The sequence below is a fragment of the Lynx rufus genome, unplaced genomic scaffold, assembly GCF_022079265.1.
Source record: "Lynx rufus isolate CCGP_SWC_20201006 ecotype Redwood Valley unplaced genomic scaffold, mLynRuf1.p SCAF_19, whole genome shotgun sequence".
In the NCBI taxonomy this organism is placed as follows: domain Eukaryota; kingdom Metazoa; phylum Chordata; class Mammalia; order Carnivora; family Felidae; genus Lynx; species Lynx rufus.
The window spans coordinates 13,374,568-13,391,117 of NW_025814833.1; the positions used below are offsets into that span (position 1 = coordinate 13,374,568).

At 38.1% G+C, this 16,550-nt stretch overlaps 1 protein-coding gene across 1 annotated transcript in view; it reads left to right on the forward strand.

The window, feature by feature from the left end:
• The window catches only part of WDR44 (WD repeat domain 44), a 79,505-nt gene that overhangs the window by 25,474 nt on the left and 37,481 nt on the right, over positions 1 to 16,550 (forward strand). The window contains exons 2-6 of the mRNA XM_047081859.1: positions 2,476 to 2,509; positions 8,665 to 8,739; positions 13,703 to 14,339; positions 14,832 to 14,962; positions 16,299 to 16,394. Of these exons, the coding sequence (XP_046937815.1) occupies positions 2,476 to 2,509; positions 8,665 to 8,739; positions 13,703 to 14,339; positions 14,832 to 14,962; positions 16,299 to 16,394 (973 nt within the window). The remainder of the gene's footprint in view (positions 1 to 2,475; positions 2,510 to 8,664; positions 8,740 to 13,702; positions 14,340 to 14,831; positions 14,963 to 16,298; positions 16,395 to 16,550) is intronic.

The window sequence follows — 16,550 nt, forward strand, 5'->3', positions numbered from 1 at the left end:
CTCTTTTCACTATGTCCCCTTAGCTCCCAAAAATAATAAATTTTATAGTTTGTACATGCATAGGTAAAGCCCTGTTAGCACCAATCTAGAATATTTCCATGTGTGTCAACAATTAGTCCATAATTTAGACCCTGTGAATCAATAGCCAAAAAGTGCCCTTTATTAAATGTTACATACAAGAGATAAATGTAGTTCCCCATTCTGTGTGTGTTTTTCTTTTTTTGACAGCTAAAAAAAAAACTGGTCAGGGGCGCCTGAGTGGCTCAGTTGATTAAGCGTCTTTTTTCTTTTTTTTTAATTTTTAAATGTTTCTTTATTTTGACAGAGAGCGAGCAGGGGAGGGACAGAGAGAGAGGGAGACACAAAATCATGACCTGAGCCAAAATCAAGAGTCAAACACTTTTTTTTTTTCTTTTCTTCTTTTAAATCAGAGTAGCTTTGGTCCTAATCACCCCTGGATAAAGAGGATTTTGTTATATAGCAGTACTGTATAGGTATGCCAGGGAAGCCAAGTAATTGGGAATATATTTTTCATTTCTGCAAATTGTCCTTTGTCAACATGAAATTATATTGTCTGGGCACTACGGTTAAATGGTCAGCACTATTTTATATAGCTACCTTTTGTTTTGTTTTGTTTTGTTTTAGAGAGAGAGAACATGAGCCAGGGAGAGGGGCAGAGGGTGAAAGAGTCTTAAGCAGGCTCTATGCTCTCGATGTGGGGTTCGATCCCATGACCCTGGGATTATAACTTGAGCCGAAATCAAGAGTCAGATGCTTAACCGACTGTGCAGCCCAGGTGCCCCTACTACCTTTTTGTTTTTTAAACGAGCTTTAAAAACCTCCTAAACTAGAATTATGTTTTATTCATCTTCGTATCTGTAGTCCCTGGTACATAGTAGATATTCCATAAGTGTTTGTTGAATAAAGGGGTTGATGTTCTGTTAAGTGACCAAAATAATTTTTTTATCACACTAAGTTTTGATTAGAAGTTCAAGATTGCTACAGCAAATATGGATTACTCAGTTTGCCATTTGAAGAGCATGGTAGTTGAACTTGATGCTTCTCTTGGTTTATCCCCTAAATATGTGACTTTGGGGAAACTCATTTAACCTCTGGGCACCTCTGTTTCTTTATCTGTAAAAAGAGGCGATCTGATTTGATAATGTTGAAGATGCCTTTCAAAATAAAGTATCATCTGTAATCATTACATTTTACAAAAAAGTTTTAGAAATGACGTATTAATATTCATTTAAAAGTGTTTCTTACTGGGGCACCTGGGTGGCTCAGTTGGTTAAGAGTCTGACTTTGGCCTAGGTCATGATCTTGCCCTTCCCAAGTTCACCCCGCATCCGGCTCTGTGCTGACAGCTCAGAGCCTGGAGCCTGCTTCAGATTCTGTGTCTCCTTCTCTCTCTGCCCCTCCCCCACTCACACTCTGTCTCTCTCTCAAAAATAAACACTAAAAAAATTTTTTGAAAAAAAGGAATAGTTTTGCTCTAGTAGATAAATGAGCTACAAACAAAAATGGGTACCTCTCTTCAAAAGCAGAGTAACTGTCTAATGCGTATCAAACTTTCCATCTACACTACAAATCAAAGAACTGCAGTTAAGATGATAATGAGATACTTTCCTTGTCAAATTTGTAAAGATTTTCAAAATAACACTCATTTTTGGCGGGGGTATTAAGAAACAGGCACTCAGAGCAGTGAGAGTATAAACTGGTACAACTGTTCTGAAGGGCGCTTTGAAAGTTTCTCAAAATGCTGAAAAATATGTATACTTTTGACCTGCAATTCCACTTTTAGAAAATTTATTTTAAGGAAATTTATCATGGGGGCACCTGGGTGGCTCAGTCGGTTAAGCATCCAGCTCTTGATTTCGACTCCAGTCATGATCTCACAGTTCTGTGGGATCATCAGGCTCCGTGCTGACGGCATAGAGCCTGCTTGGGATTCTCTCTCTCTCAAAATAAATACACTTAAAAAAAATTATCATGGAAGAGCACACAATTTTATTTATGAAGGATGCTTATTTTAAAGTTTATTTATTTATTTTGAAAGAGAAGGAGGGAGGGAGAGAATCCTAAAAGTGCGCTCTGTGCAGAGCTGGATATAGGGCTCGAACTCACGAACCACGAGATCATTACCTGAGCCAAAACCAAGAGACGCTTAACCGACTGAGCCACCCAGGTGCCCCAATTTTATTTACAAGGATGTTTATTATAGTATTATACATCATATGTATATGGGAAGACAAAAGGTACATACTCAAATCCCTAGATCGTAGGATTAGAGGTCACTTTAATTTTCTTCTCTCTTTTTTATGTTTTCTACATTTTCTATGTGCACAGAAGACTTTTTTCAATCACAAAGTATATAAGTGTTTTAAAATGTGGGCTTGTCTTTAATAAGTGTGTAGATGTATTTCCCTTCTTGCCTCCACTATTCAATACCTCCTTCCTTTTATTTCTATACAGGTCTCCAGGAAAGGTTGGGATTTCAACATTAAAGGTAAGCTGTGTTTTCTGAGAATTCTATTTCTACAAATTGTGTATACTTTTCACTCATTTTTCTATTTTATGTAAATTTTCTTGCTTTTCTGTTGCTTATTATTTTTGTTAAATAGTATTGTCACTGTATCTTACTAGGTGTGGTTGGGTGCTCTAGAAATAACAAATATTGTGCTATGAGGAAAAGGATTGTACGTTTTTTAGATTTCCACTAATTTCCATTTGTTTTATAATGTTTAGAATAAAAGAACACTATAAAATATGTGTGTGTTAATTGAAAAAGTAATACTTGCATGACAAAAATGTGGAATAACCAAAATACTTTTATACTTCTTATGGGCACATGCATTGGTATCATCATTATATATAAAAAGCAATCCCAGCCTTATATCCAAGCAAAGAAGTTTGGTGTTGAGACATTATGAGATACTGTGCCAATGAGAGCCATTTTAAGGCCAAGAACATCACCCAACAGAACTATTTATGTCAAAGAGTACATACTGTTTGTGTATGTGTATGTCTGTATATAATGTATATATAATCTCAAATGTGCCGAATTTTTTTTTTTTTACTACCAGTATTCTTACCTTCTATTTATACACGTTGGATACCGATCTTTTTGATAATTGTGGCATGTTCATGTGGCATCCTCTACAGCAGTAGATATGAATGAATTCATTACGTACAATGCCATGGATGAATTCAGCACCATAGCGTTGAGTGGGGGAAAAGAACAAGTCACAGTAAGATACATACAGTAATACTCCATTTATATTAAGTTCAAAACCATGTAAAATTAAAGAATATATTCTTTAAAGATACAAACATAGTAAAACTATAAAGAACAGCAAGGGAATAATAAACACAAAGTTTGAAGGTATCAGTCATCTCTCAGGGAGAAAGAATGTAATGAAGATGGAGAAGGGTATTTAAGAGATTGGAAGCTAATGGTAATGTTCTTTTTCTTAAACTGAATGCTTAAGGAGAATTAGTTCTTCTATTTTATAAAAATTTACTTGTATTTGATAAAAACAATTTTTAAAAATAATGCGTGGACATGGTGAAAATTTGTCTAGTACAAAAAGTAGATGGTTGAAAATGTAGCTTCCCTCCCATTCCTCATCTGCCGCCTCCCAATCCCCATATCCAGAGACAATTGCTGTTTATGCTTGTAGGTTTTAAGAGCCACTTAGCTCTAAGATGTTTTTAGGTTGTAACAAACAGGTTTGGGAAATTTACTTTATCTCAGTAATTATAGATTGTGCTTAACTTGAAAAAAGTTAGGAAATATACATATTTAGTAAATAAACATGCAGTTGGATAGTGTTCATTTTTACTTTTCACTTTGAAATAATTATAGATACAAGAAGCTGCAAACATAGTACAGAGAACTCCTGTGTATCTTTCACCCATTTCACCCAGTGGTTATATCTTAATTATAGTACAATATCTCAATTATAGTACAATATCAAAACCAGAAATTTGACATTGGTACAATATGAGTGTATAGTTCTGCTTCAGTTTATTATATATGTATATTTGTGTAACTACCACCACAGAATGGAGGTCTATTTCATCACCGCAAAGCTCTCCCTTGAGCTATGTACCCTTTTATAAAAGTCACACCCGCCATCTACCTCAAATCATCCCTAACCTCAGGCAGCCCGTAAGCTCTTTTCCATTTCTGTAATGTTGTCATTTGAGAATGTCCTATAACTTCAGTCATATAGTGTGTGACTTTTTGAGATTGGCTCAAAGGATTGAGATCCAAGTCGTTGCGTGTTATCAACGGTTTATTCCTTTGTATTATTAAATGGTAGTCTGTGGTGTGAATGTACTCTATTGAATGCATATCATGTATAGCAGCATACCTATTGATATTTTAAGCAATCCAAAGAAAATTTTGATGATTTGTAGAATCAAAATAGATGATTTTTGATGATTTGTAGAATAGAATAAACTTGAAGTGCCACAACGAGTTTGGAAGGGGAAGGGAAGATAGAACAATCATGAGAGCACAGGTACCTGGTGTATCAGGGAAAAGTTTCAGGGAAGAGGTAGAACTTGTGCCTGGCTTTGAAAATTGGGAGAAATCTGCATAGGCAGAGAAAAACTGGGAAAGCATTGTATGTTAGGCAGTAGCATGAGCTCATCACGATGCAAAGGTACAGAATTTGCTGGGAGCATTGAAAGACTGGCGTGACCCATGTAAACGTTTCAGTGGTAAAATGATGGAGAAGTAAAGTGGGACCAGATTTCGATCAACCTTGAATGTCAGGTTAAGAACTCTGGGCTTTAAAATTTTGAAGCAAGACATTTTAAAAGTCAGGTTTTATACGTCTTACACTTGTGCTCTTCAGAGTTTTGTTTTGTTTTGTTTTTTTATGGAGGAATTAATGGAAAGATAAGTGGTGGAAGGGTGGGAGACAGTTTGGAGGGAAGAGACTAAGTGCAGAGAGCTGTTAAGAGGCAGTTAGAATGTCAAGACTTGAGACTTGGACAAAGGGATCACATTGATAGGAATCGGTGGATGGACATGACCACTATTTAAGAGTTGTTTCTTTTTTTTTTGTTTGTTTTTGTTCTTTAACTTTTCTCAGCAAAAAAGAGTAGAGATCACATCTCTAAAACGTTTTTTTAAAATTTCATTTTTGGGGCACCTGGCTGGCTCAGTCGGAAGAGCATGGGACTCTTGATCTCAGGGTCTTGAGTTTGAGCCCCACGTTGAAGGTAGAAATTACTAAAAAAAAAAAAAAAAAAAAAAAAAAAAAAAAAGGCAATAAATAAATTTTTAAAAATAAATAAAATTTCACTTTAGTCACTGTTAATACCTTCCCATTCCTCACTACTAAAAACTAGAAGTGACCTGAATTTTTTAATAACTAGCATTTTTATTTTATTTTATTTTTTAATGAGTTTTTGTAAGTTTGTTTAAACATTCTCTACACCCAACACGGGGCTTGAACTCACAGCCCTGAGATCAAGAGCTGCATGCTCCACCAACTAAGCCAGCCAGATGCCTTAATAACTAACATTTTTAGCTTACTCTTCTTTAGTAAATAATAATGAAGATTTCCTTGAGCGTAGATTACTTTTGTACAAATGATTTGTGAAAATGATTAGTCTTTTGTTGGATGTGCTTATTAAAATTAAAAGCTCTAGTCATAGAACTGAATACTGTGAGGAGGGTCCACGCAGCTCTCTAATATCCAACAGACGTGGAGGGAAACCGTGGTGTGAATGGCTAGAAATTGAATGATCTACCATACCTTTTAAGGACGTGTGTTTCTGAGGTTGTGATCGGCAGGGGTTCAAGAAACCGCCTAATGGTGGGAAGCTGGGATTTAGTAGGCCCTGTGCTTTAGTAATGGGGCAGGCCCATCTCCAGAAGGAGGTGATAAGTGAGGAGTGTGTGCAGTCTAAGCTGGTGTTGGTTGTCTGCAGGCACATTTTTGGCTTCCATTGTTTCATCTCCCAAGCCTGATCAAGATGCTAGGGGAAGGACCTGGACCTTACACACCACTGAGAGTCATAGATGACTATATAAACCCCAAATTAGGTTTTACTGAGAAATCTTCTGATTAACTTCTCTGGAGATTAGATCCTCTGGTAGGTGCCATATCACTCCATTAAACTTGTGACTTAATCACAGTTTACCTTATAGAGGTTGATACCTTTCAAAGGTTCAAAGTCCAGGAGAGTTTTGTTAAAGCCAAGTAAGATAGAAGTGCAATCGCTGCTTAGCTTGGCAGTTTTTTTTTGTGTATGTTTGTTTTTGAGAGTGGGGTGGAGCAGAGAGAGAGAGGGGGACAGAGGATCCAAAGCAGGCTCTGTATTGCCAGGAGAGAGCCCAACGCAGGACTCGAACTCATGACCTGAGATCATGACCTGAGCCAAAGTCGGACACGTAACCAACTGAGCCACCCAGGTGCCCCACTGCTTGGCAGTTTTGATCAGTGTGAGAATGTTAATCTGTGACCCTTGTAAATACTTAATTAAAACAAATTAAATCGAGGTACAGGAATTATGAGTGTGTATTTTTGCTTTGGTTAACTTAGGAAACATACCCATGGGATTATGTTGTGCAGTGCTTCCGATTTTCCTATTAATAAACAATTATTGGAGGATAATTGGATAAATATACTTAATTCATACGACAGCTGAAGGTGTTTCTCTAATATTCATTAACTGTTCTTAATGACCATCAGCTTTCAAGTATTCTCTCTCCCTGGTCTTGTCAAGATTATCTTACTAATTGGTTTTGATTAGAGTTGTTCTTTTTTAGTTTAAAACCAGGATTTGATTAAAGGATATGTAAACTTAAGATATGTGTATTTACTGAAGAAAAGCCAGAGGCATGTGTTATTCAGCATTCATTTAGCAAATGGTTACTTTTGCCCAGCACTCTTTTAGGTACTGGCTGTGCAGTGGTAGACAGAAAAAGTCTCTGTTCTCATAGAGCTTACGTTTTAGTGGGGCAGGGAAGAGACAAAAAAAAGAAATAAACAAACAAGTAAACAAGGTTGTTGCAGATGGTGATAACTGCAATGAAGAAACAGAAAATATGATAATGTGATAGAAAGTTAAGCAGGTAAGGCTATTTTAAGGTGGTTAGGGAAAGCGTTTTTTGTTTGTTTGTTTGTTTGTTTGTTTGTTTTAATGTAGGCTTCAGACCCAGCGCAGAGAGTCCTCTGTAAGGCTTGAACTCATGACCCTGAGATCAAGACCTGAGATGAGATCAAGAGTCAGACAGATGCTTAACCAACTGAGCCACCCAGGCACCCTTTTCTAAAAACACTTGAGCTATCGCTCTAAGGATGGTAAAGAACCATCCAGTTGGCCAAAATGTAATTGTGGGGTTGTGGTGGACAAGGGAGGTGAGAAATATAGATGTCAAAGATGTAGGCCCTCATGGGTTGTGATAGTTTGGGTTTTACCTGACACTTAAAATTCCATGAAACAGCTTTTAAGCTTGAAGATATCAGAAGTTCTACATAAATTTCTCTAGCACATTAAATCTTCAGCATTATATTGATCTGGAGTAATTTTATCACGGCACCGATCATGATCATATCCTAATACTTGTATAAGTGCTACCTTGATACTTACATACATCCTTATGTGCCTTAGGTTGCTTATCTGTCAAAAATGGTTATAGTGACCTTTTTTAACTCTATGTTGTGTATAAAAATTATGAAAAGTTTTTTTTCTTAGTGTTGTTAGTAGCACTCAAATTGCTATACTTTTGTAAATGTAGTGACAATTTAGGATGGAGATAAATACTATGCTACATTTGCAAATGTACGATTGTCTTGTTTTACCAGAATTTTTTTCCAGCAGAAAAACTGTATCCATTTCTACCGTCTCTGACCTCCCAAATATATATATATATGTACGTATGTGTATATGAATGTATACGTAGATATATATGTATTTTTGGTGGGTTTAATTTTTTTCATCTCTTACTGTTTGGGGGGACTTGATTTAACTTCTTGTCTTGATTGCTTTCATCTAAAACATGTAGAGCTTTTAAGAAAACTATTCTCTGAATGTGGTTTTCTGCATTATGTACTTTTATATTTATGCATATTTATGGAGCAATACTCTGGGAAAAAGAACAATTCTGACTCAACCCTTTGTTTAAATCCTGAAACCTTTTAAGCTACAGAGGTACTTGGTAGTTCTTATCTTCCGGTATGGTTTTTAATGTTAAAAAGAGGGGCACTTTTAAAGGAAAATATCTGATTGCTGTACAAAAATAGAAAATTGCTGATTGGTAACCTTACACAAATCAGATTGTCCTAGTTGACATAAAATCTCTGGGCCGTCTTCAGTATACAAACATCTAAGCTCTATGGGCCTTTGCTTTATCAATGCCGTATTTTCTAATTTGTACCCATCTTAAAAAGAATTTTAATGTTTTTAAATTTATTTTTGAGGGAGAGAGAGAGAGAGAGAGAGGGAGACAGACGATCCGAAGTGGGCTCCACGCTAAAGAACAGAGAGCCCGATGTGGGGCTTGAACCCACACACTGTGAGATTATGACCTGAGCTGAAGTTGGCTGCTTAACCGACTGAGCCACTCAGGCGCCCCTTAAACAGAATTTTAAAGAAAGGAAGTCATCATTTGGTCTCTGCTTTTTCTTTTTAATATAGGAAACTGAGAACACTGCATACAAAATTGGAAATGAGTCTCCTGTACAAGAATTGAAACAAGATGTGTCTAAAAAGGTTAGTAAGATATAATGTCAGTATTAGTTTAACAGATATTCTATTTATATGATATATTTAAAGTGGAAAAGTTTTCTATATTCTTTTAGTATAGTGCTGTGTACTTGCTGGATGTTCAGTAAATGTTATTTGAATCTTGAGTTTCTGATTGAAGACACATCAGGCTTTTTAGAGGTCATTTTATAATCGAACTAATCAATAATTTTTCCTTGAGACTATTTAGAAAAATGTAATGTGTTTTTATTTTTTATGCTTGTATTTGTATTAGAATAAGCTGTTCTTAGAGGCCATTATCAGAACAACTATCCTTTTTTTTTTTTTTTAAGTTTATTTATTTTGAGAGAGAGAGAGATCGGGGGAGGGGCAGAGGGTGAGGTAGAGAGAGAACCCGCGCTGTCAGCACAGAGCCCAACGCAGGGCTCCATCTCACAAAGCATGAGATCGTGACCTGAGCCGAGATCAAGAGTTGGACGCTTAACTGTCTGAGCCCCCCAGGCGCCCCAGAACAGCTCTTCTTGAGGTTACTACCAAGAGGTAAAGGTATTGAAACGCTCAGTGCAACAAATCCTGATGTCTTTATGAGTTAGAGGTTATAAGAAATCATTACTCTGATAGTGCCTTCAGTACCTTTTATAGAATTGATGCTTTAAAGCTTCAGAGTTTGGGGGCGCCTGGGTGGCTCAGTCGGTTGAGCATCTTACTTCAGCTCAGGTCATTATCTCACAGTCTGTGAGTTCAAGCCCCACATCAGGCTTTATGCTGACAGCCCAGGCTGGAGCCTGCTTCCAATTCTGTGTCTCCCTCTCTCTGTACCCTTCCCTGCTTGTGCTCTGTCTCTCTCCCATAAATAAATAAACAGTAAAAAAAAAAAAAAAAAAGAAAAGCTTCAGAGTTTGGTTTACTAGAAGGGACAGAACACAAGATAAAAATTTTGACCACGGGTAGTTCACAGTATCAGGATAAAACCCAAGGAGAAAGGATGCTGTGTGTTTGTTCAGTTATGTTACTTTGAGTATTTTCTGTGCCCCTGGCCCCGTTCTAGCCAGTGGGTTTCTGGAGACCAGCAAAATGACACATTCTCTATCCCAGAGTTTCTCAACAGTGACACTTTGGGCTGAATAATTTTTTTTTTTTTTTTTTGTAGTAGGCTTCATGCCCAGCGTGGAGCCCAACACAGGGCTTGAACTCACAACCTTAAGATCAAGACCTGAGCTGAGATCAAGATGCTTAACTGCCTAAGCCACCCAGGCACCCCTAGGCTGAATAATTCTTTGTTGCAGAGGGAAGGGGAGACTATTCTATGCGTTGTAGGATATTTAGCAGCATTCCTGGCTTCTACCCACTAGATATCAATAGATTCCTCCCTACCCCCACTCCATCACAACAATTAAAAATGTCTTACAGACATCACCAAATGTCTGGGGAAGAGTGTGGGGGCAAAATCACCCCCCAGTGAAGATCCATTGTTCTACCCTTATGGAATTTATAAATTTAATGGACTCCATATTTCAATAGTGATCATACTTCCCCCCTTAAAAGGAATTTTTTTGGGAGAAACGTATTGTGTATCAGCATAAGTAAGATATGAGCAATACCCTTTTTTTTCTGTTTAAATCAGAAATTGTCCACAGTTCTACATTGTAACAAACAGCCATCTTAATTTTTCAGCATTCCTTTCTGGTTCTCACCCATTTGCATGCCTTTTTTTTTTTTACCTAATTGTAGTGTAGATAGAATTTTATATTTTACCTTTTCCTCTTGCCATTATTACTTTTCATCATATTTCATCACACAGTCTTAATACTCAGTTTTTATTTCATGTGTCAGTTTCTATCAAGCAAATATATTACAATGTATCTAGCCCATTTTTATTGTTGAAAACTTGGAACGTTTCTGTGTTTTCCACTAGAGTTTTCTTTTCCTTTTTAAGAATTTTTTCTTAGGATGCAAATGGGTAACTAATAGTGGCCAAAAAATGATTTTTAAGTAGTTTAGAAACTGAAAAACTAGTAAACACTGGAGAGGTTGAGTGAGGCTCAAGACTAGGTCTCACTTTTTAAGCTCTAGTTTTTTCGATCAATTTAGGTATCACATATGAATGATAAAGGCTGTGGGATACACACTGCTCCAGGCACGACACACTCCCTGTCCCCAGTAGTTTACATTTTAGTAGAGGAAATTAGATAAACACAAAACTGAATGTAAAAAGTGTTCAAGTAGACTTACAAACTATTGTAAGAACAGAAAGGGAGGGGCGCCTGGGTGGCGCAGTCGGTTAAGCGTCCGACTTCAGCCAGGTCACGATCTTGCGGTCCGTGAGTTCGAGCCCCGCGTCGGGCTCTGGGCTGATGGCTCAGAGCCTGGAGCCTGTTTCCGATTCTGTGTCTGCCTCTCTCTCTGCCCCTCCCCCGTTCATGCTCTGTCTCTCTCTGTCCCAAAAATAAATAAACGTTGAAAAAAAATTAAAAAAAAAAAAAAAAAACACCTATCTTTTAAAAAAAAAAAAAAAAAAGAAAGGGAGACTTTACTTCCTGCTTGAGGATAGGAATGAGGAAGACTTCATGGAGGAAGTAACATCTGAGCTGGTTCTCGATGAATGAATAAGATTTGGGCAGGCAAAGATGGGAGTTGAAAGTCATAACCAAAGGCATGGAGAAACGTGCAGCATGTTTGCAGATGAGAATAGAGACCAAAGTCCCGGCCAAATTATGGGAATGCCTCTTATGTCATACTAACACATCTGGTTTCTATTGTACAGTCTCTGGAAAAGCAGTGAGTTTTTTGAAGCAGGGAGGTGATAGGAAGCCAACAGTTGCCTTAGCACGATCATCTCCATTGTTGGTCCTAATCCTCACTGTTCTCTGGGTCTTTCCCCTATTTGCTACCTCCTGAAGCAGAGCTTGGGACTGTTAGTAGGTGCTATGGGGGCATATCAGGAGGAAGACAACACGGGCTTTATTTTTCAAGAGCTACTTATCTGCCATGGAGAAAGTATTTATGTAGAGCTAACCCATATACCACCTTGTGTTTATATTATAGTTCACACTGTAGTGAACGGTAAGAAGGGTAGAGTTCAGTCAAGGGAGAAATTGTTCTCATATAAGGGATTAGAGAAGACCTGTGATTTTTAACCTTGTTTTAACCCCTCTTCTGGTGTCAGTCTTTCCATTTTGCATAGTGATTATTTCAGACCTTTACAGTCATCTCACATTCACTGTGCCCACTTATATCCTTCTCACTTTCAGCAGATAAGCTGCTTCATGTACACATTAGAGACTAAGAAGCCTGGGGGCGCCTGGGTGGCTCAGTAGGTTAAGTGTCCGACTTCGGCTCAGGTCATGATCTCACAGCTCATGAGTTCGAGCCCCGCGTCGGGCTCTGTGCTGACAGCTTGGAGCCTGGAGCCTGCTTCACATTCTGTGTCTCTCCCTCTCTCTCTGCCCCTCCCGTGCTTGCTCTTTTTCTCTCTCTCTCTCTCAAAAATAAACATTAGAAAAAAAAACCCACTAGATTTTTGAGAAAAACCTGGATTTCAGTTTTGACTTTGTAGTTTACTAGCTGTGGGACGTTGGACAAAATTCTTAATGGCTTTACCTCAGATTCTTGTTTCCGTAGAAGGGAGATAATCCAGCTACGTCAAGGCCTATGTGATGATTAAATGGGAAATACGTGTACTGGTCTAATACACAAGAGACCCTCTTTCCCTTCTTCTCCAGAACTTTGTTATCTTACTTTCCATTGGCTCCTTCCACTCAGCTTATAAAAGTGCTGGGTCACTTTCTTGCAGCTTCTTCTGCTTACAGCCAAGCTTTGGGAAAACCTACATCGTGCTGGCTATCTCTGTGTTGTTCACCTCTTATTCTTTCTTCAACCCGCTGGCTTCTGTTATCACTAGGGTACTCAGCGCTCAGTAACCCCCTAATTGACAAAGTAGGTGGACTCTAGTTAATATCCCTCTGGTAAAAGTGTGGTAAGATGAGGATAAAAATGTGAAGGTTGAGACCAATTAATGTGTGGACCGTGCTGGGAAATCAGGGAGGAATATTGTTGAGCAGCAGTCATATCCAGTTGAAGTCAGCGTGAATTTGTGGTACGCCACATCAGGATGGTTCTGTGACACGTTCTGTTAACTTTCTGGAGCCAAGGAATTGAGAAAGCGGATGTCATCCATGGTTGGGCCTGGTGGAAAGATAAGTAAGTGGACTGGGAGTTTTTAAGTGGTAACAATGACAGCGCTGGATAGAGAACATCTTTGTTTCCAAATGTTAGAAGATATAGAAACCCTGTCTGTATTTTTCAGCTACAGGCAAGAAATAAAAGGGAAAAAAGCAAAGTGAGCTGAGTGTTTGAACCCTTTTTGTAGTCCTACTGTTTCTCTGAATATTGGAGTATTAGGTGTAGTTTGTTTAAGAATGTTAATCTCTCTGCACCTGTTGGCTTTTTCTGTCATAGGCTTAAGTTCAGAACTAAACAGTTTGAACTCTTGCACTAGGTGGTTTTGATTCTCATGGTTTTGTTAACTAGGCTCAAAGCAACAGGTTGTTACTAAAACTAACTTGGCATAAATATGTACGTGCACTAGGACGTTAAGAGTGTGAATGTAAATGTAGGTTTGAACTTTACAGGGTTGGTTGAACTGTTGTGATTATACCTACTAACGGATTCCCTTCTGTAATGGTTTAAGAGTACAGATTCCAGAACCAAACTCCCTGGAGTTTTACCAGCTTCATCACTTACTAGCTCTGTGACCCCAGACAAGTCACTTGATCCCTCTATGCTCTGTTCCTTCATTTGTATAATGACATTAAGAGTGCTATCTCATATGGTTATTGTGAAGATTAAAATGTGTAAAGTGTTAAGAACATGCCCTGGCACATACCAAGTACTGTGTAAATGATTAGCTGTTATTATGTTCTTATAAATAGCTTCATTTTTTAAAAGCTGCTTTTGAACCTTTCACCAGATTATTGAAAGTATTATTGAGGAGAGTCAGAAAGTACTACAGCTTGAAGATGACTCTTCGGATTCCAAAGGAAAAGGACACTCTGATCAGGCTACTGCCAGTCCTGTTGGAGCTGGATCAGATCTTAGCAACATACCTGGACTGTTAGCCATAGATCAAGTCCTGCAGGAAGATTCCAAAAAGGCAGAGAGTCAAAATGCAATAGAAGAAACTGAATTAGAATCGAATAGATGTTTTCCTTCTGATGACACCTGTGAGAAGTCAATAGATGAAATCACGAAGTTAACTGAAATAAGTTCAGCTGAGCAGCATACCGTGCCTGAAAGCGAAGCCGAAGTATTGAACAAGGAAGCCGTGGAAGTCAAAGGAAGTGATGTTCTAGAACCTGTGTCCTCAAACTCTTTATCTACTAAAGATTTTGCTGCCATGGAAGAAGTGGCTCCTGCCAAACCCCCAAGACAACTTACTCCGGAACCTGATATAGTGGCTAGTACAAAGAAGCCTGTTCCGGCACGCCCTCCCCCTCCAACTAATTTCCCACCTCCTAGACCCCCACCTCCATCTCGACCTGCTCCGCCACCAAGAAAAAAGAAAAGCGAATTGGAGTTTGAGGCCCTTAAAACCCCTGATCTAGATGGCAAGTATTAACTGAGAAATAACTTTTGGTGGGGAGATTTTGGAGTTGAAACTATTTAACTTTCCAATTTTATTTCAGTTTATACTATATACAACCATGTTGATGACCATGACCAAGTTCTAAAAGTTATTTTAGTAATTAAAAGTGACAGTGTTTTACATTGGTAGTAAGTTACATTACTATACTCGAACAGAACATTTCAGCAGACTTCAAACTTTGAAATCCGTTTCCATTGGGGACTTAAGATTTGCATTCAAGACTTAGATCTCTTCATGTGTAAGTTGTATAGCTTTGAAGAATTTAAATAACTTGTTTGAACCCTGGTGTCCCCATATGTAAGATGAGAATTATAAAACCACTTTCCTCGTGGGATTGTCGTAAGAATCAGACAAAGGTTAAAGCACTTTTCAAGCTATATATAAGGTCCTGTATAAAAAGTAGTTGTTGCCATTGTCATCATCATCATTATTATTATCATCATCATCATTGCAGTTCCCAAAGAGAATATTACATCTGATACTCTCCTAAGTACGAACATGGCTTCAGAGAATACAGTCAAGGATTCTCAGCCTTCTCTTGATTTGGCGAGTGCTACCAGTGGAGATAAAATAGTTACTGCTCAGGTTGGTGAATTCATGTTGTATTTGATATAAGCGTTAACAATTTTCTGCAGCTGGCTGGCTTGTTGCTTTTTGAGCCGTCTTTCTTCAGGCAAAATTATTTCCTTGTCCCTAAACCTGGCTTTCTTCTGTCCCTTTGCCAGCTCTGCTACTGCATAGCTCGGTGATCCGAGCAAAGCTATATTAATATCTGAGTTTCAGATGGCCCGTGGATAGGATGAGGGGAAAACCTTCCCTGAAGGTGTCTTAAAGGATGAAATGAGCTAATGTGTGCCAAGCACCTGGCATTCAGTAGACAATTAAAATAACGAAAGAATGCTGCATTTTGTGATATTATTGTAATACTAATAAACATCAACTACAGTCTTCATTTACCTGACCTATAGTGGTCAAAGTTATTTATAATTGTGGTCAAATTACAATTTCCTTTATATAATCATGAACAAAAACTTCATGTACTAGGCTATATATCCATATATGAGGCAATAGAAAGGACCTGATGGCATGTATATTTACCATGGCCGGTTTCTGGGACTCAAGGCTTACTTATGTGGTAGCTGTGGTTGGGGCAGGTTAGCAGACTCGGAGATACAGCACTTCGGTCTTGTCATAGCCTTAGAGCAAAGACTGGCAATCGCCTGTTTTTATAGGATCCCCAAACTGAGAATGGTCTTTACATTTTTTTTTTAAGTTTATTTACTTTGAGAAAGACAGAGTGAGCAGAGGAGGGGCAGAGAGAGAGAGAGAGAGGGAGAGAGAGAATTCTAATTAGGCTCCATACTGACAGCATGGAGCCCGACGAGGGGCTCGAACCCACAAACCATGATATCATGACGAGCCGAAACCAAGAGTCAGACGTTCAACTGACTCCAGTCTTTACATTTTTAAAGAGCTGTTTAAAAAAAAAAAAAAAAAAGAATACATGACAGAAACTACATATGAAACAAAAAGCCTAAAATATTTACTATCTGGCTCTTTACAGAAAAAGTTTGCCAGCCCCTGCCTTTGAGATATGCGCACGTATAGCCCTGATTAATGGCATTGTTAGTGCTGGCATTCTCCTAGTAGAGAACTGCTTTTGGGTCAGGTTCAAATAGAACATCTATTTGCTTTCAAGACTACTAAGACATTATTTCATGGGCAGCAATGGTTTTGATACCTAATGTTTTTCAGCATGCTGGGAATAATAAAGGACTGAAATGGAGTGTTTCATTTAAATTTTCAGTAGCCTCCATTATCTGAATTATGGAATTCTTTAGAACTGTGTGTGGTAATGAATAATTGAGTATTTATAGAAATTGACTCCATCTACTTTCTATTTATGAAATTATAATTTTAGGAAAATGGAAAAGCACCTGATGGGCAGACCATAGCAGGTGAAGTGATGGGCCCTCAGAGACCTAGATCCAACTCTGGGAGAGAGCTTACTGATGAGGTATAATTAGATTTTTTTGTTGTTGTTCTTAAAACCATAAAATACAAAAATCATAATGAGAAGTTGAAGAAGTTCTTGAGATGAATGGTGGTGATGGTTGCACAGCATTGTGAATGTGCTTAATGCTACTGAACTATACAACGAACTATATGACTA